The sequence below is a fragment of the Grus americana genome, chromosome 8 (genome assembly GCF_028858705.1).
Source record: "Grus americana isolate bGruAme1 chromosome 8, bGruAme1.mat, whole genome shotgun sequence".
In the NCBI taxonomy this organism is placed as follows: Eukaryota; Metazoa; Chordata; class Aves; order Gruiformes; family Gruidae; genus Grus; species Grus americana.
The window spans coordinates 35,175,384-35,199,816 of record NC_072859.1 but is presented as its reverse complement, the minus strand read 5'-3'; the positions used below and the strand labels follow the sequence as shown (position 1 = coordinate 35,199,816).

General features: G+C 41.3%; 1 protein-coding gene across 8 annotated transcripts; it reads right to left on the bottom strand.

The window, feature by feature from the left end:
* Nucleotides 1-663: 663 nt before the first annotated feature.
* Nucleotides 664-22,546, bottom strand: SRSF11 (serine and arginine rich splicing factor 11). Of its 8 annotated transcripts, XM_054833232.1 has the most exons (13): nucleotides 22,410-22,546; nucleotides 22,128-22,277; nucleotides 15,570-15,703; nucleotides 11,462-11,571; nucleotides 9,352-9,444; nucleotides 7,756-7,805; nucleotides 6,657-6,784; nucleotides 5,569-5,650; nucleotides 4,306-4,437; nucleotides 3,638-3,727; nucleotides 2,899-2,994; nucleotides 2,106-2,244; nucleotides 664-1,996 (listed from the first exon to the last, which is right to left on the bottom strand). In XM_054833232.1, the coding sequence occupies exons 2-13, from the start codon at nucleotides 22,253-22,255 to the stop codon at nucleotides 1,799-1,801; spliced, it is 1,380 nt and encodes a 459-aa protein (XP_054689207.1). In that variant the 5' UTR covers nucleotides 22,256-22,277; nucleotides 22,410-22,546; the 3' UTR covers nucleotides 664-1,798. The 8 variants fall into 8 exon arrangements, with proteins under 8 accessions (XP_054689207.1, XP_054689210.1, XP_054689208.1 ...); XM_054833235.1 differs by lacking the exon at nucleotides 3,638-3,727; XM_054833233.1 differs by having other exon boundaries at nucleotides 22,128-22,444.
* Between the last annotated feature and the right edge of the window lie 1,887 nt (nucleotides 22,547-24,433).

Below are 24,433 nucleotides of genomic sequence, written 5' to 3'. Positions count from 1 at the left end.
CTCTCCCCTAGAAACAAAAGCCCATCCGGCTGACATACACCTCTGTACGCACAACAGGCTCAGAATAGCTGGTCAAGGTTTACATTGCTACGACCTCTAAAAATGACTCTGCACACCCAAGTGACAAGTTCCGCTGTGCCTGGCAAAAGGATGGTTTAAAAGGAAGGTGGTTTGGCTCATGAGACTCAAGAACTTCAAGCACCACCTGTAGTTTCATTCTAAAACTTACTCGTTTAAAGCAGTTTGGGTTTAGCTGACAGTAACAGCCTAGTTGCTGTGCGCAAAGCACTCGCTGCCTCCCGTTTCTGCTTGTCCTCCACTACACCCTGCAGAGGTGAATGTTCATATTGCAATGAAAATACAAAAAATTTTCACAAATACATATTTCTTTGTAAAAGAATTTGTCCCATAATACCTCTTGATTCCCATTTAATCCTGTTCCCTTCATTCCTCCCAAAGTAAAATAATTTTCTTTAGTGTAACGTACGTACCTAGAGCTGAAGTGGCAGCTGAGCAGCTCGGCACAGCACTTGCAGTTTTGAAGAGGTGGAGGTGTTACGTCCTTTTAAAACAAGGAGGTGAAGAAAAACGTATCCTCCAGGTGAAGGAGGTAACATCTCATACGCAGAAAGAAATACCAGCAGAGGTTTATAGGAACGCGAGTGTAAGTTTAAGGGTTTTATTATCAAAGTTTTGTAAAACAATTTCAGAAACTGTACATCGACATGGCACAGACTGTAGCCTACTTTTGTCTTTTTACCTGCACAAAAGTAAAAGCTCTTGAACTTCTGTAACTAAGAAAACAGCTTGCCTAACTACTTTGCATATAACATGGAATCACTGTGTGCATAAGATGATTACTACTGCAGTGACAGTAAACACAAATTTATTAGTTTATACAACTTGAGATCAAGTAAAAAGTACATTATCAAGTAGACTTGCTTTTAAAAGCATACGAAGGTCAATTTTAAAATGCACTACCTTTTTGCAATGTGTTTAGCTCATTAACAAATAAAACGACCTGGATTATGAAAACTGCACAAATCAACCTTTAATCACTGGGCGCTGATCAAGCAGAGATTTTCACTTCCCAAGGCTGAAGAAGAAGAGTTAAGAACCATTACGACTCGCCTGAGATGGATTTGAACTGACAGATTAAAAAAAGCCCTCAAAAAGGCTAGTGCATTTTAACTTTGTCAAAGCCGAACAAAACCCACCGGGAAAAACAAAAGAGAACAAACCAACCCCAGCCACATGGCTTAAAAAAAGAAACAAAACCAACCCCTACGTCTACCAGAATGCTTATTTTCAGATGTACTGTCATTGTTTTTGTGTAGTCACACTTAAGACCCTTAAGTAGATCCACCGTATGTTGTAGGACTGTAGAACATTTAGGATGTTTCTGCCACGGTCAACATGCAGTCAGTGCATTCCCTATACTGCTCTATTACTGCAATGAATCAAATTCTAGAAACACTATCATAAGTGAGCTGATTTACTAAAGGAGATCATACAACAAACAGTCCATGCCTGCTGTAGATGCATGCAGCTTTACTTTTGCTTGAAGCATCACCAAGTTAGTAAAAATCGCTTGGCTACTCAATCCCTTTCGGCCGTAACAAGAATGGTTACCTTTCTACAAAGCTTTTGATGTGAGTTAGTATCAGGAGATTTACAAACCATGTATAGCTTAGAGCTGTATACATCTAGATTTAGGATTAACAAGTACAGCGTAAAAGAATCACACAGGAATGACACTGATGCACGTCTGCAGCTCTGTTCACTGCAAAGGCAAAACTCAGTCACTCATGTCCATGTCCTCTTCATGATGATCATCCCCATTTACTTTGGATTCCCTTGCTGAATCTCCACTTCCTTTATCGGCAGCAGACTCCTTTGCTTTAGGGGAGGAAGAATCTGCCATTTTCTTTTCTTCCTTTTTCTCCTTCTCGCTGTCATACCCTTGTTCTTCTTCATCATAATCCCTTGTGACCTGCTTTGCCGAGATAAAAAAAACAAGAGTAAAACTTGCTTTCAAAGCCCCTGTTGGTTTATGGTTAATACTGCAGCACAGGCAGTGAAGTTAAACAGGTTTTTAAACATACTTTCACATCTTTATCACTCTCGGATTTTCGTTCTCGATCCTTCTCTTTGTCTTTGCTTTTTTTTTTCTTGCTTGTAGACCGCTCCCTCTCATCTCTACTTCTCTCCTTGTCCTTATCCTTCTTTTTTTCCTTTTTATGCCTACAATGATAAGTATGTAGAAGAATGAGAACCACAATCACACCACTCCATAACTAGAACACAGACGGTATCCCGTAGCTCATTACAAACCTAAGGGAGAAACAGCAGTGTGCAGCTAAGATCACAGCCTGGGGTGGGTCAGAAGGGACCTTAAAGACCACCTGGTTCCACTCCCACCTGCACCCCTCGCTTTCAGAAAATAACCCAACATCCCGATGTCTTGGCTCTGGATCAAACACACCACCACAAAGCCCAGCCTAGCAAACACCATGGTAGGAGTAGCAACGCTGCAGCGTTTTGTGAAGGAGCACCTGGAGGGAGCTCCCCAGTCAGGGGGCAGGATCACAAGATGCCCAGGCCAGCCGCAAGCCACCTGACTCCTGCTGCACCGAGCCAAACGGGCCGGGAACTCCGGGTATCTCCTCCTCCTCACCCCCAGAATACCGCATGTGCGGAGAGCTTAGGCACTGACAGGGAAGCTCTACGCTTGAAACCAATTCAATTACGATCCACTCTCTCAAGAAGTCAGTCTACGGGCGAGGCGTAAGGAACAAGGCAAACGCCATCTCCAGAGCCCCGTGATCGTCGCTATAGTTCACATCTGGGGCATTTTCCGCCCAGACACCTTTATTTTTAACCCAGAGGCTTACTGACCTTCGTGGAGATGGGGACCGGGACATTTTCCTTTTGGGAGACCTGGGCTTTTTAGGTGACCGTGTTCCACTCCTGCTTCTTCTACGTCGTCTTTCTCTGCAGGAAAGAGAGATCAAAGCTTTTTTTTTTTTTTTTTTTTTATTATTTTCAAAGCCACAAATACATCTCTGGCTCCAAACCCAGCACTGCTCAGAAGGTAGTAAATAGGTATAACTCAAAAATAGATATTTACTACGAGCAGTACTGCAAAAAAGCCCAGCTGCTGATCAGCAGAGTAAGTTGTTTCCTGTTCTACCTCCACCTTCATGAACAAATCGCTAGCGTAGGCTGCATGAGGGATACTGACTCTTTTTGCAAATAGAAACAAAACAGTTTTCTCTTGTTAATATTGCAAGTTAAGTTTGGAAGTTTTTTTAAAAAGAATGGCATGCATTTTGCATGTATTTATTCCATAAATCAGGAAAGAGTTTCACAGTGACCTAAAAGCCTCATACTCTTTGATACAGAGCAAACAAACTATTCTAAGCCCAAACACCACCTCCAGAAAATTACAGTATCAGGGAAAAAAAAAAATAAAGCATCTTATAGACATAGGTAGAGAGAGTACACATGGATTTGTGCATATACCCAACACATCCACAACAGAATCACCATCCTGTTACATACAAAAAATGTTCTTTCTACTAAAGTGGATAATCCAGCATGCTGGAAACAGAGGAAAACTTTCATGTTCCTGTACCTGCTTGTGCTTCTTGATCGTCTAGTTGTGCTGTAGCTTTTGGGGGGAGTTTTAGAACGTTTCTTTTCTTTCTCTTCCTTCTTTTTATCCCTTTTAGTAAAATACAGATTTTAAGTTTAAGTCATTCTCAAACTATTCAAGTAGCATTCACTACTTCTGCTATGTAGGAAAATGAACGAAGACACGATAACTACATTGGATAGCACATACTGTTTCGTATTTCTGGGGCCAGTCGCGTTATATTAATGGAAACAAAGATTACAATTATCTACAGCAAAATAAAGAACAGCTCTTTTACAGCTTCTGTGTACAAACAGCACAAAATCTGCCAGTCTAGATGCTCACATTTCCTGCTTTCCAAAGACAGCTACTGAGTGATTCAGCTAATGCCTGCTACATCTGTTGGCTCCTCAGACGAGCACGTTACACGTTTCTATGTAACTGTGCACACGTACAGGGCAAGTGTAATAGAATTCTATAAGACGGTACAAGAGACTGTGACTTTAAAAAGAGCCACTAGTTCATTTTGCCCTAGGTTTTTTGTTTGTTTGTGGGGCTTTTCTGGTGTTTGGTTTTTGGTGGTTTGTTGTTTGGTTTTTTTTTAATTAAGCACCAAAAATTAATAATGTAATTTCTAGCAAATAGAATAGATTTCCTGAAGCAACTACCTGGTTTTGGATGTGCTCCTAGACCTTCTGCTTCTCTCTCTGGAATGAGATCTTCTTCGCCTTGGACTTTTAGATCGCCTCCTGCTTCTTGATTTTGAATGGGACCTTCTCCTCGATCGGCTCCTTGACCGTCTGCCAGTAACACATGGTACATGGGAGTTAAATATATGAAATTTTGATACACCATTCAGAATCCATCTGCTCAGTGCTAACGGTATCGTAATGCACAATGATATAGAACACGGAAAGAGTATAGAAACCAGGAAAGGGGTTGCAATGAGTCCACCCAGGAAACGGAAAAAGGAAGTGCACAAACGCTGTTAAAGAGCAATGACACTTCCATCAGGTCTCTTTCTACTCTCCTCTAAGAGAGGATCAGCCCTATTGTAGAGGAAAACTGGTAAGTCATGCTGAAACATGATGAAATTTTTAGAACGCTACACCAAATACAAGCCAATTACAGAATATGCAAATAGCAAAGAGTTAAAAAGGGAAGGCCATAGTTACAATGGCTTTGCACAGACCACTGGCGTGCACTGCCTAATTGGAGTTGGTAAGCCAACAGCATAACTGAGCCTCGTGTCTTTCTGGGTGGGAGAAAATTAAGATCTCTAGTCAGGACACCTGAACAGACCTGATCTCAAAGTAAACCATAACCTAGAAAACGCTGAAAAACTGTTGTCCCAGATACTTCCACTAAGCTGAATTTGCTGCACGTGCTGGAAACAAACTGCCCAAGAGGTAAACATTTATGTACATAAATAACGATGCTCAGAGAAGCCTCCCTGTACTTGGTTTTAAGACAAATTACAATTTCCACACAAGCACACTGGAAAGACACTGAAGAAAGAACCGAGGTTTAACGGACTACTGTGACATGGACAGCCTCCAACAGCTTCAGTGCTCCTGGTAGTGAGGGCTATGTAAAACCATGGCTCTGTGCTATGGTGTTTCTTCTCTGACACCAGAAACAATGTATTGTTAAATAAAACCAGAGTCCAAACACTGCTCAGACTGGGAGTCCTGAAGTTCTTTGTGCAGTAGTTTAAGGTATTTTCGAGGTATTTTTTGCTGTCATCTCACCCTTTCTACAAAAACTCACGCTACAATCTAGCCAAGTCACAGCCTCAGCTTTCTTCAGACCATTTGCCTTCTTCCATCTGTCAGCCTCCACAAGTGCAGTGTCACTTCCAAGAAGGAGTTTTGAAGGAATTGTTGCAGCTATGTGGTTTGTTTTGTTTTGTTTTTAAATAAGCTAACTACCTGTGTCTAGATGAAGAAGGCGTCCTCCTCCTCCTTGAGCGTGACCTGGACCTTGAATGCCTTCGTTTTTCATCTTTTTTGTCTGGAGTTAAAAAGGAAAAGCATAGTAAAGAAATAAATGTTATTTCAGTATTCAAAAAGATTTTATAAAGGAAAGGAAGTTGAGCTTCATGCTCTAGATACAAATAAGATAAAGACAAGCTAAGGAATACTTTGACATTTGAAATTAAGGCTTATCTATCCTCTTCCCCAAAAGATGACACAAAGAAAGAACACATGACAGAGACAGGTATGTGACATAAAACCAACATTTATTCAAGTTTTATGCAAAACTGAGTAAGTCAAAACTCAGAAAATGTTTAATTTAAGTCAGTTAAAAGATGACAGCTGAAAGACAATGGAAAGTCTTGTTAAAAATCTCAGAATCTCTGCCATTTTGTGAAGGGTTAAAGAATCTCTCAAATTATTGTTTTGAATTTCCCACAAAAAGCCTGAAGCAAAAAATCAGCACATTTTTTTGGTATAATAAAAGAACAGGAGCTCTGTTCCTTCCTGAAAATGATCAGGAGGCTGCAAAACTATGTTTTCAGTGTTCCAAGTTACTGCTCCTCAGATTTGGTGGATGTGACATCCGTGGATGAACTGCTGCATCTTGTTCAAAAATAAGATCTACCGAAATAAGCTACAAAAAATTATTTACAAACTTCCACAGGTTGGGAATTAAAAGAAAGGAAATCACCCCCAAGAGCAAACATCATTAGGGTGTCAAGTGGATAAGCCACTTGCTGTTTCCAATGAAATCTCAGGGAGGGCAGTATGGACTTCAATCAGGGGAAGCTCAAGCATTTTACAATCTCCAAATCAAGTGACTTTTGGGAAAAATGACAGATGACTAATTCCCTGCATTATTCTGCAGGACACATGCAGCACTCACACTGTGGGACAATTAAAAACCTGTCAACTATAAATTAAGTCACTATAGAACATGAAAGCATTAAGCCAACATTTTGCAGACCATTAGCTTTTATCAAATACTACGTCAAAACTCCATCTTGATTTGAATGAGGTATTCTACCATTTAAAATTACCTGGCTCTATAGCAGCAGAAATTAACGACTGTGCTTCTCGTACTCTTTTCATAGCTTCTTCTATTTCTTTACTGGAGGTATCTGATTTCAGACTTGGTGAAACAAGACCTGCAGCTACATGGTTCAACCTGGTAAATAAAAAAAAAATTTAGAAATTCAGTATTGATATTACACAGTAGAAAGTCATACTGAGAAGCCTACAAACAGTGATGAAATTTAAGATCAGAAAGTGTGTTCTACAAGGTGGCTTTGAAGCCACCCGGGTGTACCCAATATACCTGACTAACGTTTAGCTAACCCTTTATCTTGGGTAACTATTTTGTTCAATCAGTTATTGTTCCTTGCTTACAGAAATGTGAATTTAAAATAGAGACTAATATGCCAGCACAGTAGTAAAAACAAAGCTAGATCACATATATAGCTTTATCTCCTGGTACAGACCAGAGGGCTCTGACAATTTAAAGCCACTGGAACAGCCAAGCAGGGCAAGAAGTCATCCATTTAGCTAATACAGCAGCAGGGCAAGCACTCATTGATATGCCTTCCCGAAGCTGAGAGTTGAAAGAATTCTCTCCAAAGCTTCCTGCAATTCGCAGTACAAGGGCTTCCTGAGGCAGACGTGGTTTCTTTGCATTTAATACACTTTTCATCCACTAATTTGTCCAATAGCTCCTTTTCAATGGCATATGCTTTCATACATTGGCTCTTTTATTATTGTCTTTTCCAACAGTTGCTGGGCTTGGCTCATTCTCAGCCCTCGTCCTTTCACTTCAACCCCACATGACGTAAGGTGCTGGATGTGCACCTTTACACAATGACACTAACTGACAAAAGTGACATACGAAAAACCACATTTCTGTCTCCAGCAAAATGAAATCCCAGAGATTAACTGGCATTATTCTGTAAATGCAAGGCTGAATAATCTTCACTTCCTACCCCTCTCTACCACAGAAAAGAGAGTCTGCACAAGATCCCCAAGACACTAGTTTTCTCCAACCTTAATTAGACCCAGCAGGACAAAGACTGGATACTGAATCACAACAGATATTGCCAAGATCAAGGGTATTGCAATGAAGTACTTGTAAACAGTGATGCTTACTTTGGATCCACTGTGCTCATAAGTTTTAGCAGTTGATCTGCTGCAAGAGACTGTGAGGGGGGGGAAAAAAAAAAGTTAAAACTGTGTTGGAAGATACTTAAGACACAATCTTCCTTGAATGTACCCTCAGCAGTGGCTAAAGCAAACAGTGTGTACAGATGAATAAAACAAAACACAGCCCAAAGAAGTTATAGACAAAGAGGCATGGTGTTCTGTTTTAAAACTTGTGGATGGTGGTGAGGGTGTGAACATCACATTTCAGTGGTGCTTAGGTACTTTCTTCCCCACAGCAGCCAAACACAGGCCCTTTCCTGGACAGAATGAAAGCACTTGAAAATAAAAATACACTGCTGCTATTTACAGGTTACTTCTCTGTTACTTCAAGAGAACAGAGACCTCATTTGAGAACTAAGTTGCCCGTCCATGGGAAGTCCTCAATGTCCATTTATGAACAAAAGCTTCTTTAAAAATTCCACAAAAAAATGTATTCTACAGCTCTTAAGAAAATCCAGGTATTATTACAACTGGTCACTTCCTGTACCAGCGGTGTATCAACAAGAAAATGTTTAGTCCCCACTAATTTTCTTTATGCAGAGGCAGGCATGTGCTGAGCGCAAACAGTCTGCTACAGTCAGCTGGCTTAATGGACAAAGGAAACAATCCTTCATCACACCAATTTGTATTTTTCTAATATACATTTAGAATGCTTTTTTTTTTTTCCCATTTGCTATTTCATTAACACCATTATTTGCTTGTTACTCCACATGGCATGCATAAAGAGAATGCTAAATGATGGATTTCTTAGCAATGCATTAAATTATTACTACTAATGCATTAAATTATTACTACTACTTGCAGTAGAAGCCACCCTGTAGCCCTCCTACTACCAAAACCTTGCCACGCAAACCCAATACATTCCTGTAAAACACGTTCTCAGTACAGTACTTGGTTCTTATATCTTAAATATTAACTCAATATTCTGCTCACTCTTACTTAGTACTTAAGTGTCTTTTCTTATTCAGTTTTAAAAAGACTACAGTCTAACAAAGTCTCCTCAGTATTTCCTACACCTACAAATTTTTTTTTACTGTAAGTACAAGACGGGTTCACAGCTTGATAATGACACATACTTGAAATATTTCATTATTAGTTCCAAATTATTTTTAGGTCCTTCCGGCATATTATTTGACACTCCTACAGATACTATTTATTCCAAACAGGTGCTCAGAAAAAACAATCATTGGATTTTTCAGACAGTGGTTGTTAAACTGATATAAATGAAATTTACTTTTAAAACAGAAAAGAAAGTAGCAAAAGAAACGTGTTTGTATATAAACCTGCTATGCCAAGAAACAAAGACCGCATTCTATAACAATTCTAAGAAGCTTAAAGACCCAGCAGCCGGTGCAGACTACATTGAGCCAAGCCTTTAATAAAAAGTATTATTTTGTAACACTTCCTCAAACCCAAGTACAGTATTTCCAGATCTTCAGCTTGTTATTTAATATACTGGTGAACACAAAGAGCTTCATGTATGCCAGTCAAACTACATCTGTGCTAGGGACAGTAAAGAACAATTTAGAAGGTGTGACGTACCTGAGAGTTTAAGTTTGCTCCAGGAAGCCCAAGAGCAGCTAGGGCAGGATCAAGAGCAGGAGCTCCTAAAGCAGCTAAAGGAACAGCACCAATCTGTAACAGAGACAGCAGTTACACAAAGCCACACTCAATTGGTAAAAACCTGGGAGATGATGATTCCCAAGCCTCAGACATGGAGAAACTTGAACTGCGTTTTACTTAGGCTTCTACCTACAGGAAACGCTACGTTAAGGTCAGTGAGAGTATTTGTTTTCCTTCTTCAGGTATTCCAAAGCTTATTATATGAAAGATTTTTTTTTCCTATAAATATCCTAAAATGAAATTGTTTCCTCTGCATCCCAACGGGTAGGGAAAAAAAAAGTCAAAAAGTAAAGCATTCCACTACATTCAATAAATAGTTTAAAATGAAATTCTTGTCCAGTGTTAAAATGAAAATTTGTAATAAGTTTCTGAGCCAACTACTGGATGTCTAAATCAATTTAGGATCTAAACATGTTTTATGTTAAAAGACAATAATATAGTATTATTACATCTCTGCAAATTTCTCAAATTTGGTTAAAACTGGCAAATGGGTTGAAAAGCTACTGAAGAATAAGTAGGATGACAGCACAGGTCTGAATTCCTTAAATTAATCTAGGAGCCTCCCAAGAGAGTCTCATTTTTTGGCCATTTAAAGTGAGATGATCAAAATGCAGACTGAAGCAAAACACACGCTATGCTAAAACCCAGGTGAACTTATGTTAATCGAATGCTGTGCTGTTGCTACGAGGTCTTGCTCTCCCTTCCTTCCTCCTCACTGCCTCCCTTCTGACTGCTCCCACACTTGAGACTCATTTGTCAACCAATTCAACCCACTGTGCCATCACAGAACTTATTTTTGTGCTGTCTGCATCAAGCTCACACAATCATTCACAAAAGGGCCTGATGAGCTCCAGAGCCAGCATCAAAGCAGCAGCAAGAGCAGAGGAGCAGAACCTTCCACTCTTTTGAGTTTTTCAGTTAACTGATCTCTTGAAGCTGTACAGGCTTCTCCCTGCAGTCTCAAAAGAAAAAGCCACATTCCCACACGCTGATTTCGTGAACAGAAACTACAGCTCTAATTTGTTTTTACTGAGTAAGATGCCCAACTCCCAGTCACGGTCAAAAGGAGCTACGAAACAAGCTTTCAAGATGTGTTTGAAAAAAAAAATACCATCCACCACAATTTTCCATAAAAGGATGTGTTAAACAAATTCTACCATTAAGTGGATTGGGAGTAGGCTGGGATCTAGAGTGACAGGACTACAAGTAAAGCGGTTCAACAACCATTTTCAGGAATTTATTTTGGTGAAAGAAACCTTCAAGACAGTATTTGTTTCTTCCATCCCTTTCCTTGAGTTTCAAAGTTAAACTTTAGACTTTTCTCTCTACATACGGTTAAAGAGACCTGAATAACTCAATGGCAAGTTTATCTTTCATGCAATCAGACATTGTAACAGAAGCTATGCAAAGAAGAGCCAAGCACAAGCTGAAGAAGCAGATTTGAGAACCGCAGAATTAATGAAGCTTTATTCTTATTAATTTGCCTCTTGTACTTTGGTTCTCTGTTCTCTAATAAGATACGTGCTTTGACTTAAATTTTTTCTACAATGTATTACTCTTACTGTTCGTCTTCCACACGAATTCTTGTGAATTTAGGTAACGAGCAAAAACAGGCTACAATTTTTCCCTTCGGCTGGAGTATTAACAGAAGGTATCTCCACAGCATGTCAGCTCCTTGAACTTCACAAATTCAAAATCTACAAGATCTCTACGGCTTGTCAAATCTGTCTCTAAGCGTACAATGGCTAAGAGAGGGATGAGAGAGAGATATAAGCACAGGGCCACTAGGATACCAGAAGCATCGTATCAGGGAAATAAAATTATCCCATCTAGCAACTTATCACCGTTTTGCTACAATTCATCTCAGACAGCTGTAACAATCCATCAAGGTATATAAGCTAAAACAAGCTAGGAGTCAGCACTAGCACATCAGTCTATTTGTCCTGAAACAAACAACAGAAAGGAAGTCAGAATCAAACAGAATACATCTCACTGCTTCCCTCGACTTCAGTCTAACTGGAAGGCCTACCTGAGAAAGTGGGTTGGGAGTCGGCAGGAGTCCACCTCCGGGCAGCAGACCTGCCACAGCATTAGCTGGTGCCAAGAGAGACAAAGCCTTAGTCTCATCAGGAATAACTCCTGCAGAGAAACAACCTTGCATTAGAACGCATCCCATTTCAAAGGCAGAAAATACACAAATACACCCAGAAAATGTCTCCCTGATACACCACCTGAGTTTGTTGAAAGTACTTATGTTGGCTAAAATACAAAGCTTGATGTCTATTAATATTTATCATTAATTTTTTTGTCAGAATGAAACTTCAATGTGTGAAAATTTGACTGTTCCTTTTTCTCTACAAATGGTTAAGTTTCTAGAGCAAAAAAATAGCACAATACACACTACTTTTTTGTTAACACTGCCAAGATTTCATCACCTGTACTCGATTTTTAAGTCATGAACCAAACGTAAGCAAGCACAGTCGGTTCTCCAGGGGTGTGCTCTCAACTTTCAAAAGCTGTTTTATGAACAACGACTCGTGTCGGCTGCTTCACTATAAAGCACACAGAAAAATCAAGATACACAAGACAAAAAAAGTTTGATTTAGGGGTTAATAATATGGTACAGTTCACTATGTTTTCTTTTACACCTACCATATAAATTTTGTAAAACTTAAGAGAAGGTATGGAAATATTTTTTGTTGAATCAAGCGTAGGGCTTTTGCTGACTTGTCAAATGAAAACGAAAGTCTCTGCAGATCTTCAAATACACGCTGTGTACGTGTGTCTGTGGGTGGATGGGTGCATACATACAGTATATTGTGGCACATTCCTTACCTGCGCAGTAAAATGCATTTGTTCCAATATGTGCCATGCTTATTGTACCAAGAATGCTGCTACATACTGCCATTTCAGAAGAAACTTCTGGCCCAAAATCTTGCAGCCAACTAAGACAAGTGTCTTATTTTACTGCCTGCTCTGCCCATATAATTTTAAGGGTCCTACTACAAAACAAGTATTTACGTAGGTATTTTTACTCTATCCAACAGCAAAAGCCCTATACAGATGGATTAATTTGTTAATGTGCCCAAGCCCCCAAAATGAGAGTTCAATAAAACAATTTTACTATATATTTGCAAATACCAGTAGTGTTTCTGCAATACATATTAAGAAACTGCATCTCATCATAAAACATACAATATGTACAGGGCACTTAAGAGAAACTGGATAAGCTGCAGAAGAAAACTGTTGGGTGGTATTTTCAGCAGGGCCTGGTATATAGTTCAGGCTGAACCAGGGAAAAGAACTGTAAAACACAACAACAAAAAAGAAAAACCACTGTTAAATAAAGGTAATGGTTCCTTCCACCTATACTGAGAAGTGCCGATAATATAAACAAATGTATAATACACAGCACTGTTATCTTGCTTGTGTCATTGAGCTGTCATCAATTTAGATACCAAAAGTTATGGAGGGAGAGGGGGGAAAAAGGTCATTTAGATAAAGGGCATTAATGCATAAATATATTAACATACCTACAGAGAGATTATGGGGTAATTTTGCATGCAAAATTATGTCTCAGAGGATATTTATAAATTATATCTAAACATTTCAAATTAGTGCAACTACAACATTTCTGGCATCTAAATACAAATCCTCAGACTTATCTTGAGACACCTCATAGAAGATCTGCATCCATTAAAAAAATCATGCATCTGATCCTCTAATTGTTTTTTAAAAGAGTATTTAGAAATAAATAAACTACAATTTTAAAAAAAGCAATGAGGCCCCTCACCAGTTAATTTTCATGCTTCAAGAGCTTTTTTTACTGCTGCTTTGTTAGAACCATGAAATACTGCATGAATGTGTAGAAATGAAAGAAAAAGAAACAGACAAAAGAAACAAACATTAACCAAAGAACCTAAATACCCCCCCCAGCCATCTTTAATCTTAGAGTTCCTTCCAAATCTAGGAATATCACAGTGAAAATTACAAATACTAAACCTTACCGTAGACTTTGTGTATAGTTCTATAACACAAAGCAACAGCCAACACCAAAATGTCTGTGTATGCTAAGACTGGAGTGCGCTTGTGATATAGGGGATAATTATCGCACTAAACAGATAATAAACATTCACTTTAGTGACAGGCAATATTAATACAGAATTATCACAATAGAAAATAAAAGATAAAAGGGCCCAGTTCAGCACAGTAGTTAAGCATATGCCTGGCTTTAAGCACACGAGCAATTTCACTATGGTTTTAAGAATCTTGCTGTATCGTGCTTAAATAGCTTGTTGAATTGGGACCCTGGCAGTATGCATTTGTGGGGAAAACTATGCTCCAGTACAGAGACAAAAGCATATGATTACAAAACCAGGGGGCATAACTTTATTGGCTGAACATATCTCTTGTGATACGCCACATCATTATGCCAAACCCATCAACATTCTGAACCGCTAGAACACCACAAGAAACAGCCCATGAGGAACTCCTTAATTTAAACAGGCCCGTTAAAATATTCTACTTTATTAATTTTATTTTCTTTATACAATCTGAACCAAAACTACAGGGCAGATTTCTCTATGTGCCAGATTTATCCACCATCAAGCACAATGGACAAAGTCAGACTGACAAAGAGAAAAATGTTTTTATCCTTACTGGAAAAGTTAAACACTAACATTCTTCACCACGGGCCTTGGAGTATATTTTGGTGCTAACTCAAATGGACTGTTGCTATATCATGCTTTAATACAAAGACAAGGACAAGATGCCTTTCAACTATGCTATTATACCTAACTAGTGGAAGGAGAAGCAGTAAGTCAATGGCAGTTTCAGAATGTGTTCTGTACTCTCAGAAAGCACCACGTCTCAATCAGAGGTCATGCTGCAGATTCCTACATTCCAGAAATTAAGTTTTCATAGCTTTTTTGTTTAAGGAATACAAAGATAAGACAGCTCCCCAGGCCTCAAAGACAGCCTACAGCATTACAATGTCTTGATTACAGGTCTGGACCCAGGCCATGAACTAAATTTATTACTGTAGTATGACTTAATCTGCAGAGATTTTATTTAATTCAAACGATCTGGGAAAATCCATTATTTCAGAAGTAAATCAAGAAACAGTACAATGGAAATCAGTTACTTCTAAAGCAAGTCTAGAAGAGTTTAATAAGACTTCTGTAAGAAGAGGTGTCTTCTCAGCACTTTGTTTTTAAGGTAAGTTCCAAAAACCCTGCTCATTGCCTTTCAAATTACTGTAACACCCTAAAATGTAAAAATAAAAAGAAGAAGAGAAAATGTAGTTAACAAGTGGTTACACCAGGAAAACACTTGGGGACTTGAGTGCTTGCTGGCCTTTAGTTAATGTCTAGAATCCCCTGTAGCTGCAGAGGACCCACTGTTTTTCAGTCATCTGGAAGGGCTTTGCATTTGCCTTCTCCACTACAAAAATCACACACACAAATAACAGAGAGAAGAGTTTATTATTTAGTGAAATTCTATAAAATATATCAAGGATGAACAAGAAAACTTGGAATAAAAAACTAGTACCAGTGCCCATTTGGCACCTCTGGGAAGATCTCACTTTCAAATTAAACCATAATTATTCAAACCCTTGGTATACTGGACTTCACAATGAGGGCGAGTGCCTTTTCAGGGAAGTTCCCAACTAAATGCAGTGGCAGTACATCTCAAAGAAATGTTAACCTACTATCCCGTGCACTCTCAGGGAGGGAGAAACCATTCTCATGAAGAGATTTACGCCTATGTGAAAGTGGCAAACACTTAATAATTAAGGCAAGATGTTCTTAACATGTTGACCTGTTTGCATAAATCTGTTTAGGAAAACGTCTCATTGAGACTGATAAAGAGCAAAATTTGCAAATAATTCTGCCCAAAATGTTAATATTCTAAACTTAAAGACACACAAAACCAGTAAGAGGTAAACTTTCCATTTTCATTCAATTACTAGATAAAAAAAAATTATTTAATCCATGGGCCAATGGCAATATACCAAGGGTTTCAAAATGTTAATATCTTACATGTTTGACATTTTACTAATCCTCATTTTTGTGAACTATACTGGAATAAAATGCCATCATATGGTGGCTTCATAGACCATTAAACAATTCACAAACCTTCTGCATATGGTACGACTATCAACGCTCTGTCAACGAATACAGTGTTTGTCAGATGCTGGGCCACAACTGCCGAGTCAGGATCATGGAACTTTACAAAACAGACACGTGATGAAACAGGCAAAGGAGAATCACTGAAAAAGAAAGAAAAAAGAAATTACTTAGAGGGAAGCAAGTCTGACAGCATGAAACTCATAACTTCCATTGTCCCTCCACTATCCCAAGCCGGGAAGTCACAGGGAACAACGGGGTATGTCTTTATGCAAGAACACAACTGCAGGTTTCGTATCAAACACCGTTTTGCATGACCACAGATACAAAATTACACTCAATGAAGCCAATTCACTGTAAAATTGCAGAAATAGTTTTATCACCTCATTTGTAACTGGATATTAATTCCATTATGCACTACCTAAATGCAAATTAGTTTTCACCACCTGTCTGTGAAAAGGGAAGGAGACAAAGAAAAACTTTGCTCAAGAAAGACAAAAAGTTACCTACTAGGTATACTGCATAAGTTCACAAAACCAGTAGTTTTACATTCTCTGCTTGCTTATTAAGGTAAATTATGCAACAAAGAGGATAATGATTAAAAGACCACTGTGACTTTACTTATCAACACAGTTTCATAAAAGCTTCTAGAGCAGACTTCATCATGCTGCTTCTCATACGTACAGGAACTGCCCAGTTCATTCTGAAGGGATGGTCACTGCTAAACGTGTGTCTATCATTCAGCAGTAACAGAACTAAACACAAAGAAATTCAAGAAGCTCAGGTAGGCAATGCTACAGTTGCTATCTCACTAATGGTGAAAAGTTCCTGAACAGTAAACACAGACCTCTTTACAACATAGGTCTGTACCTACTCCACAGCTCAAAATGAGTGTCTGGCAGCAGAGCTGTGTAAAAAATCCTAGGTATGAAAAATCCAAAAGAGAATGCAGAAGTTTTGAGTCACTTGAAGAACTCAGAAATACCTACTTCCTACAATAACAGGAAAGAATTGTAGGCCATGCAACTGTGCTCCCCCTCCCCTCCCCTGAAACAAAACCAAACCAAACCCCCCAAAAAACAGAGGCAGAATCATGCAATGGTTTGGGTTGGAAGGGACCTTAAAGATCATCTAGAATCAATGTGGTAAAAGTCCAGAATGGGTTTTAAAAGTCTGTGTATCCTGAAAATGGTGCAGATTTTGCTTTAATCAGACATATAAGCTAAAAGGCAGCAAGAAAAATTGTTACGCAGACACAAGTGTGCAGCAGATGAATTAAAAGCTACCTCCAAAAGGTGCAGGGCAGGTACAGAAAGTAGCAGCAAGTCCTAAAACCCTAAACAAGGCTGGGGTACGCATGCTGTTCAGTTCTGCCCCCAAGTACCAGAGGTACAAATTAGCCTGAAGAGGTAGCTCTGAAAAACATTCACTAATTCTTCATGACAGACGTCTACCTTTACTAACCAGATACCCAGAAACAGCTCTAAGACTAGCTCTTCAAAATGCATCCCACTGCCAAAACCATTTCAGCTGGGTTGAAGAACGCTGATCAAATCTTTAAGCATTGGAAGTGCAGAGAGAGTTGTTCACAATTCAGGAGAAAGGAGAATGACTTCGATATCAAGACGACAGACATCCAAGATCTATTTGTGTCAGTGCAAATGCCAAAAACTACCACTGAGCACAGGCTCAGCCCAACGTGCAAGTTAGCAAACTCAAGAACTGCCCTAAATGTCTATCAGATCACGCTTTAATATACTTCAAATTTAACCTGATGTTAAAAACTAGATGGAGGCAGCATATTGCACCTTTTAAAATATTAAAATTAGAAACATCTACTTCATCCAACATCTTGCAGATTTAATAAGTTGGAAAGTAACACTGTAGCGATAAATGGCACAGAGAGAAAAATTGAAACTATTAGCTCTTTTGTATCTACAAATACACAGTAGCTTGCCAAAATGTTGCCTTTTCTTAATTCATTTGCATAAAAACATAAAAACCAAAGAATCATTAGCAGACAGTGTTTAACAAAATCACGGCAGTACAATTTTAAAGAAAAGTAAATCAAGGAGTTATAGCATACCTGAATGGTATACTAATCCAAGTTCTAAAAAAATAATTAAACAATTTATTACATAAATGCAGTACAATATTTTCAAACATTCTTAAAATGTCTATGGTAATATGGGAACATGAAACAGAGTAGATAGTGTTTATATACACGAATACCGTTATGTACTAAACTGTACAGCTAGCTGAATCTACAAAAACAACTGAAAATACTTAAGGCTATGCTTACGCTGCCTGACATTTAATACAAATCAGTGTATTTCATTTTTAAAAATGTACTTCCAGTCACTCTTAAATCCAAGCTGTGGCTGAGCAAAATTACTCAAGAACAGAATGTTCTCAACAGTTACCAAAAAAAGGGCATCATTATTCTAATTCACCAGAGATCGAAAAATTTAGTAATTCTCTCTCAGCCATCATGCCAATGAATGCTGAGACACACGACGAGTTACTGCGGTTGGTGCCTGAACAGTGTGCCCATTCTGAAGCACAGCAGATTCTGAAATACAGCAGGTAAACAGGGAAATCCGACCTTCATATCATTACCTCGAACTACTCGCTCCACCAAAGTTCCCTCATACTGCAGCTGGCATCTCAAACATTAAATCTGATTTTTTTAAGGGGTATTTCTGCCACTTTACATTGGTAATAATGTTTATGTAAATCAGGCTAGAACGAATAGATTGTCCATGCAAAAGATGTTCTTCAACATTACCGTGTTCATTGGGTGGGAAGAAAGAGTCACATAAATAAATAAACAAAACCACACAAAACCCCCAAAAAAGCACCAACCCATGCGCTTCACTTGGAAACAGAAGTTGTCATCCTTTTCTCAGCAGACCAACTACCAGTGGCAATCGCAAGTAATGCTGGTATTCTGACAGAATCCTTGTGTAACTTTGATCAGCAGCTATTAGGTGAGGCAAAAGATCTTACCAATTACTATGCCATCCAACATATGAAATTATTATTAAGCATGCTCCTAATTTTATCAAGCTTTAACTCTGTAGACTGTATTTTCCATCAGATGTACTTTTTTCTGGGTAAAATTCTCTGTCCATAAAAATTTGAGAGGATCGTTCATATCCAAAGAGCAAGACCAGAGAACACATTGGTTCCTCCATCAAACACCAGTGGCATAAGACCTTTTATGTCCAAATTTCAGAGCAGAAACTTAAGTTTTGATGGAAAGGCAGTTTTCAGATGCTAAACAGAATATGCTGAAATCAGCTTATATATACGTGTGTGTGTACACACACAGCTCTTTTAAAAAAATAAACCAACAACCACCAATCAACCAAACAAAAACCACAAAAGAAAGCACTCTCAGAAATCCATTCCCTTCACTTTTCAGTTTTGGCTACCATAGCAGATGAAGCTATATGGAATACAATTAAGACAAGAACCAGGCAACAGAGTTGGGGAAAAACAGAAGGAGGGAAGAAAGGGTTTGGGGAGGAAAAATTGAAGAAGTTGCAGAGCTGGTTGTGGATTAAAATTGTAATATGAAGCTGAGGTATACGTAAAACATGTAGTAGCTGATTAAATAAACCGGGATAAGGAGACAGATGAGGAGAGGGACAGAGAAATGGAAATGTAGAGAAGCTCAGGAAGTAATATCTGATCCAGAAGCCCAGGAGAATAAGGAACTACTACAGGGGACAGCAGAATCAGAGTGACCGAAAGATCAAATAAGGAGGTAGAGCAATGGAAATGGGACTGGTTACTCAGAAATACTATATGCAAGAAAGAATCCAAATATGATCTGGGACATAAAGAGATTCAGATTATAGAGAGAATTTAGATATTATAATTTATATCCTGTAGCCCCCCAAAAGAGGGATGAATATCATGGGCAAGGAAAAGTCAGGACCTGAAGTTTAAAGAGAAGGAACAGAGAAGCCTTTGGGAGAAACAGATAAAACAGGTACCAGAGCCCTCAGTATCTCTGTATGGACAGCAACACAAAGGAAATGACACAAAACCTCCTTAAAACAGTACGGTTAAAAATTAACCCCAGCCCGAAAAAGTGCCTGGTCTAGTATCAACTGCACAACTTTTATATGCAGTTTTCAAAAACGCTGTTTTTCCAACAAGACATATGTTCTAGAATGAAGAGATCCAACTTTCACTTCAACAGCTGTTCAATCTTTGCTACATCTTCTGCACAAGGCCTATTTAGTTACAGTCTATTTCCTGTTCTGTATCAACTTCTTCAGTGGCTTTTCTAGAGTTGTAACTTTTTCATAAACACTAAGAAATCTTCGCTATGTCCCTACAAGATAAAGAAGTATTATCCTCCTCTTTCATTACTGGTCAGCCAATCTGGGCTATCTGGCAGCTGGGTTACTGGAGTTACCTGCATCTTGTTGCCTTTCCTCCCTCAGCACGCAGCCTTTACTGATGCAGCGGTAAAGGCAGTCAACTTGGTATTTTTCTACACCAACAAAATGACAAAAAAAGGACACCAGTGCCAGAACAAAGGAGGCAGAAGTCAGCAGTCAAAGGCAGGAGCCCGGCCTTTTTGCAGAAACAAACTTACACCAGGATACGAACCAGTATGTTTGCCCTAAAGACTGGGGATCTACTATTATCTAACTGATACCTAACATTACAGACACAAGGGCACAACGCAGATCTTCCCATAGCCCAGCTCCACAACAGATGCATCACAGACGTCTCTCCAGCACACAACCCCCACACAGACCCAATGCCTGCACTGAGTGGGGTCCTGCGGGGCCACTATTTCACTACCCGTTTGTGCAAAGGAGCCAAATTAAGAATGTATGGATAGTCTGGGGGATGGTAAAAGGAGAGTCGCTGGGCTAGGTTTTGGATTTGGGGATTTTTTTTGCAGAACACTTCATTCTGATACCACAAAAGTAATCTTTTAACAGATTAGTTAATATGTATCTAAAACTACAAAGTTTCAGAAACAGAATTCACCTATAATAACCTGCTTTAAAAATTGGACAAGATATTAAAATACAGAGCAGCACATCAAATAACTGTATCTCTTTAAGGTGAGTTACCTTGCTGGCTGCCAAGCATTAATGGTTCTGCCATTTAAGTACAGTTACTCCAGCTGTTAACAACGCCACTCACGTCTAGAACTGTCCCTCAATTTCAGTTACATATACATTCCATTTCCTTTGATGCTTCAATTTCCAACGTGAAATTGCCAAAATCCAACCCAAAGTGAGAAACTACAACACCACCAGAAATACTGTTTCTGAATCTGCATATATAACCAGCTAGCAGGACAGGTGAAATTTCCTGGGTTTGCACTACCAGGGACTGAAGACTCAATGATGAAAAAAAGAGTGCTCTGTGGTAGCTTTTTTTTTTTCTCCTAAAATAAAAGAATCCAAAGTCTTGGGTATTAAAAATAATTGACTCTGTTCTTGTTTGATTTTTCTCTGATCAATCAATCCTCGTTCATCATGGCAAAAAGAAACCTTTTTACTTACATAATACATATGCAAAAGATCAACATGTGACAACAGAAGGTTCTGTAAAACAAACTGACAGGACTAAAATCAATATTAACACCTAACATAATAAATGTGTATTATTTGCATATTAGTGATTACCTGCCCATTTTGCACAGAATTCTTTGCAAGAAATCTCAGACTGGTCTGGGTGGGAAGGGACCTCCCAGCCCACCCAGTCCCACCCCCTGCCATGGGCAGGGACACCCTCCACTAGCCCAGGTTGCCCAAAGCCCCATCCAACCTGGCCTTGAACCCTGCCAGGGAGCCAGGGGCAGCCACAGCTTCTCTGGACAACCTGTGCCAGGGCCTCAGCACCCTCACAGGGAAGGATTTCTGCCTCACATCTCATCTCCATCTCCCCTGCTTCAGCTTAAGGCCATTCCCCCTTGTCCTATTGCTACACACCCTTGTAAAAGAAGAATATTTATATCAAAATTTTAGTTTTATGGCCAACTGTCCATAAACTGCCTACAGTTCTGGAGGTTAACCAGACAGCAGAGGTTAGCTAGACAGCCCTGAAACAAACAGCTCCTACAGAAAAACGTGTATTTGCCAAGAGAGATCCTGCATTTAATTGCACGCTGTGAATGACCGTCTTTTCCCCACGCACGTGCATAATGTAATCACGTGAACAATTACAATCGGAATAAGAACAAAACCTGCGGAGGCATACGAAAACGGCTCGCTCCGACTCGCCTCGCCGAGACCCCCCCGAGCACACCCACACGGTTGCTGACGCGCGTGGGCCCGCGGGGATCTCGCCGTCTCACGATCGGGCGAGGTCCTCGGCGAGGCAGCGGCGAGCCAGGGGCGGGGGCGGCCCGGCAGTCTCGCCGCGGCGGGAGCCCGCTGCCGGCCGCCATGGAGGCAGGAGGCGGGCCGAGGGCCGGCGCTGGGGGAGGGGAGGGGAAGGCGGAGGCGGCGGCCGGGCCGCGGAGAGGCGGAGGCAGGGCCCGCTCCTCGCGGGGGAGGGGAGGGAGAGGAGAGGGCCGCCACTCACTCGGGGGGGAAGAGGCGCAGCTCCTCGATCTTTCCGAGGAAGCCGAAGAGCGTCCGCATCTGCTCGGAGCTGGCGCTAGGGGAGACGTTGGTGACCTGGATCACGTCGGTGCCGCTGCTTGAAGCCATTGCGCTGCCGCCCGCTCCGCTGCTACAAACACATCGGGGAGAGGAAGAGCGCGTTAGGCCCGAGCAGCTCCTCGCTACGGCTCCTGCCGCCTCGGGCCCGGCCCAGCCGCCGCCGCCGCCGCCGCCGCCGCGCACGATCGGCCGCCCGCCTCACCAGCCTGCCTGGGCCGCAGTATCCCACAATCCCCCGCCGCCGCCCCCCGCGCAGGCGCACTACACGCAGCGCGCGGACCCACGCAGGCTCACAGCCCGCGGCCCGCACCGAGCGGCCGCGCTTTGCGCATGCGCGTGTCCCCGGCCTCTCCCGGGAACGCTCGGAGACGGCGCGTGCGCAGCTAGGCCCGAGTCCCACGCGGGGGGGGAGGGGGAGGGGGAGACGACTCCGCCTCCGCGCACGCGTGCTACCTGCGCGGGACGCGCCGCGCATGCGCAGAGCGGAAGCGCGGGAGGTGGTTGGTGGGGGCGGGAGAGGTCTGAGGTGGTTGCGGCCGCGCGTGGCCTGCCTCTCCCTCAGGGGCCTGAGGGGCTGCAGTGCTGGCAGAGAGCACGGAGCCCGAGCTGCCCCTTGTGCTGGCCGCACGGGAGCTCACCCAGATGGCGGTTGGGTTTCCAGAGTACTTCTGGTCGGTCTTCAGAGGGGTGGATGGGTCTCAGAGGCCTCAGCCCTAGTTGGGCTGGTATGATGCTAACAGTGCCCTGCCCGAGGTGTTCCAGGTGGGCTTGGTAATGCTGCTTGCTCCTTCGGAGCTGTAAGTTTAAAATTGCCACATTTTGGACGGGCTAGATCAGCTGGTATGTGAATTAATTGTATTCATGTAGAGATGAGTGGAAAAGGTATTTTATTGCCTGGGTTCACTAAGATTAATGTACTTTGAGTGCTCTCTACGTCTTCTGCTGTATTGCTCCTGGCATCAGATTGTAAATAAAGCAACGGTTATTTCCAAAGTCCGTGAAAGAGATTTTTAAGTCATGAATATTAATCCAGGAAGCTCAGGCCTACCCCCAGCTCTTCCCATCCATCGTCAGGATTTCTGCCTGTTACGAATGAGCCTCAGCTTGCTGAACTACTGCCCTTCCAAATCCACCTTCCTCTTACAGGAACAAACATAAACTGAACTCAAACACTTCATGCAGAACTGGGATTTCCAGCACTGTTTTTTTACTACACAGTTGACATACCCAGCATTTTCTTATGGAGTGCTGCCTGGTGCCTCCCAAAGAGAGAGGAGACAGAAAAAAGGGGAATTAACAGTGGTAAAAAACTAATGAGGCCAAAATCCTTAGTCAAGAGCGAGTAGCTGGAGTACAACCATTTCTTGAGTCACATGCTTATTTACCTAGTGTGGTATTTGGTCCTTAACTAATTAAAGTTCAGTGGAACTACCAGTAGAAGCTGTTTTTCAAAGGGCAGTGTTTGAAGGTACAGCTAACTAAGGGGGAACCGGGTCTGACCAGGCTGGTGGTCTCAGGTGTCGGTGGGCAGCCAGGAGCTTTCAGTCGGTAATGTGGTTACTTAGTTTGCAAACTCTGGACTAAAGGGGAAAGGAAAAACATGGTTTAAATAAAGGTGCCTTTTTATTTTGTGTATGTCTTGTGTATGTTTAAAATGTTTTTCCAGGTTATTCAGTTTGACTCCACACTTGTGACAAAGACCTTGGCAAAAGGAAATGGAGGAGAGGAAGGGCGGGAAGCAAGAGCTGCGCATACAGGGCATGCGCAGCTATAGTGGGGTTGTTGCCAAGTCTCCTTTCTAATACTTTGTAAGAATTCCACGTCCTCAGTTGTGTTGTCAGCTACAGTTCCTAGACCTGCCTACAGTTCCTAGACCTGCCCTCGCTCACAGTCTGTGGGGATTTGTACCAAGGGTTCAGGGAAGCAGCACTGCTGCCGAGGGGACAGGACTTCTCCTTTGCCCTCACGTTTGTTGGAAGGAGTTACGATCTGGCTGATGAAACCCATACGCAGTGCAGCTGGGAGCTGACACCGTACGGAAATGGCCGGTGTCATCTTGCACAAAGGTGACGGTCCGGCCGTTCCGTGTTGCAGGAGCCGGAGCAGCCTTGTACACACACAAACGCCCCTCGGGGAGATGCAAACGGCCCTCGGGGGGGAGCGAGGGTTTGCCAGCCAGACCCGGGCCATTTCGGGCACCATTTCGGCGTCGTGGCTCCCACCTGC

Bases quoted from the DNA above. Each gene is read 5' to 3' on its own strand.
- SRSF11 (XM_054833232.1), bottom strand. From the start codon at position 22,255: ATGGCTTCAAGCAGCGGCACCGACGTGATCCAGGTCACCAACGTCTCC. The intron at 15,704-22,127 runs GTGAGTGGCGGC...TTTCTTTTTCAG, and splicing joins CTGCGCCTCTTCCCCCCCGA to TGATTCTCCTTTGCCTGTTT. The intron at 11,572-15,569 runs GTTTGTGAATTG...GTTTCTCTGCAG, and splicing joins AGTCGTACCATATGCAGAAG to GAGTTATTCCTGATGAGACT.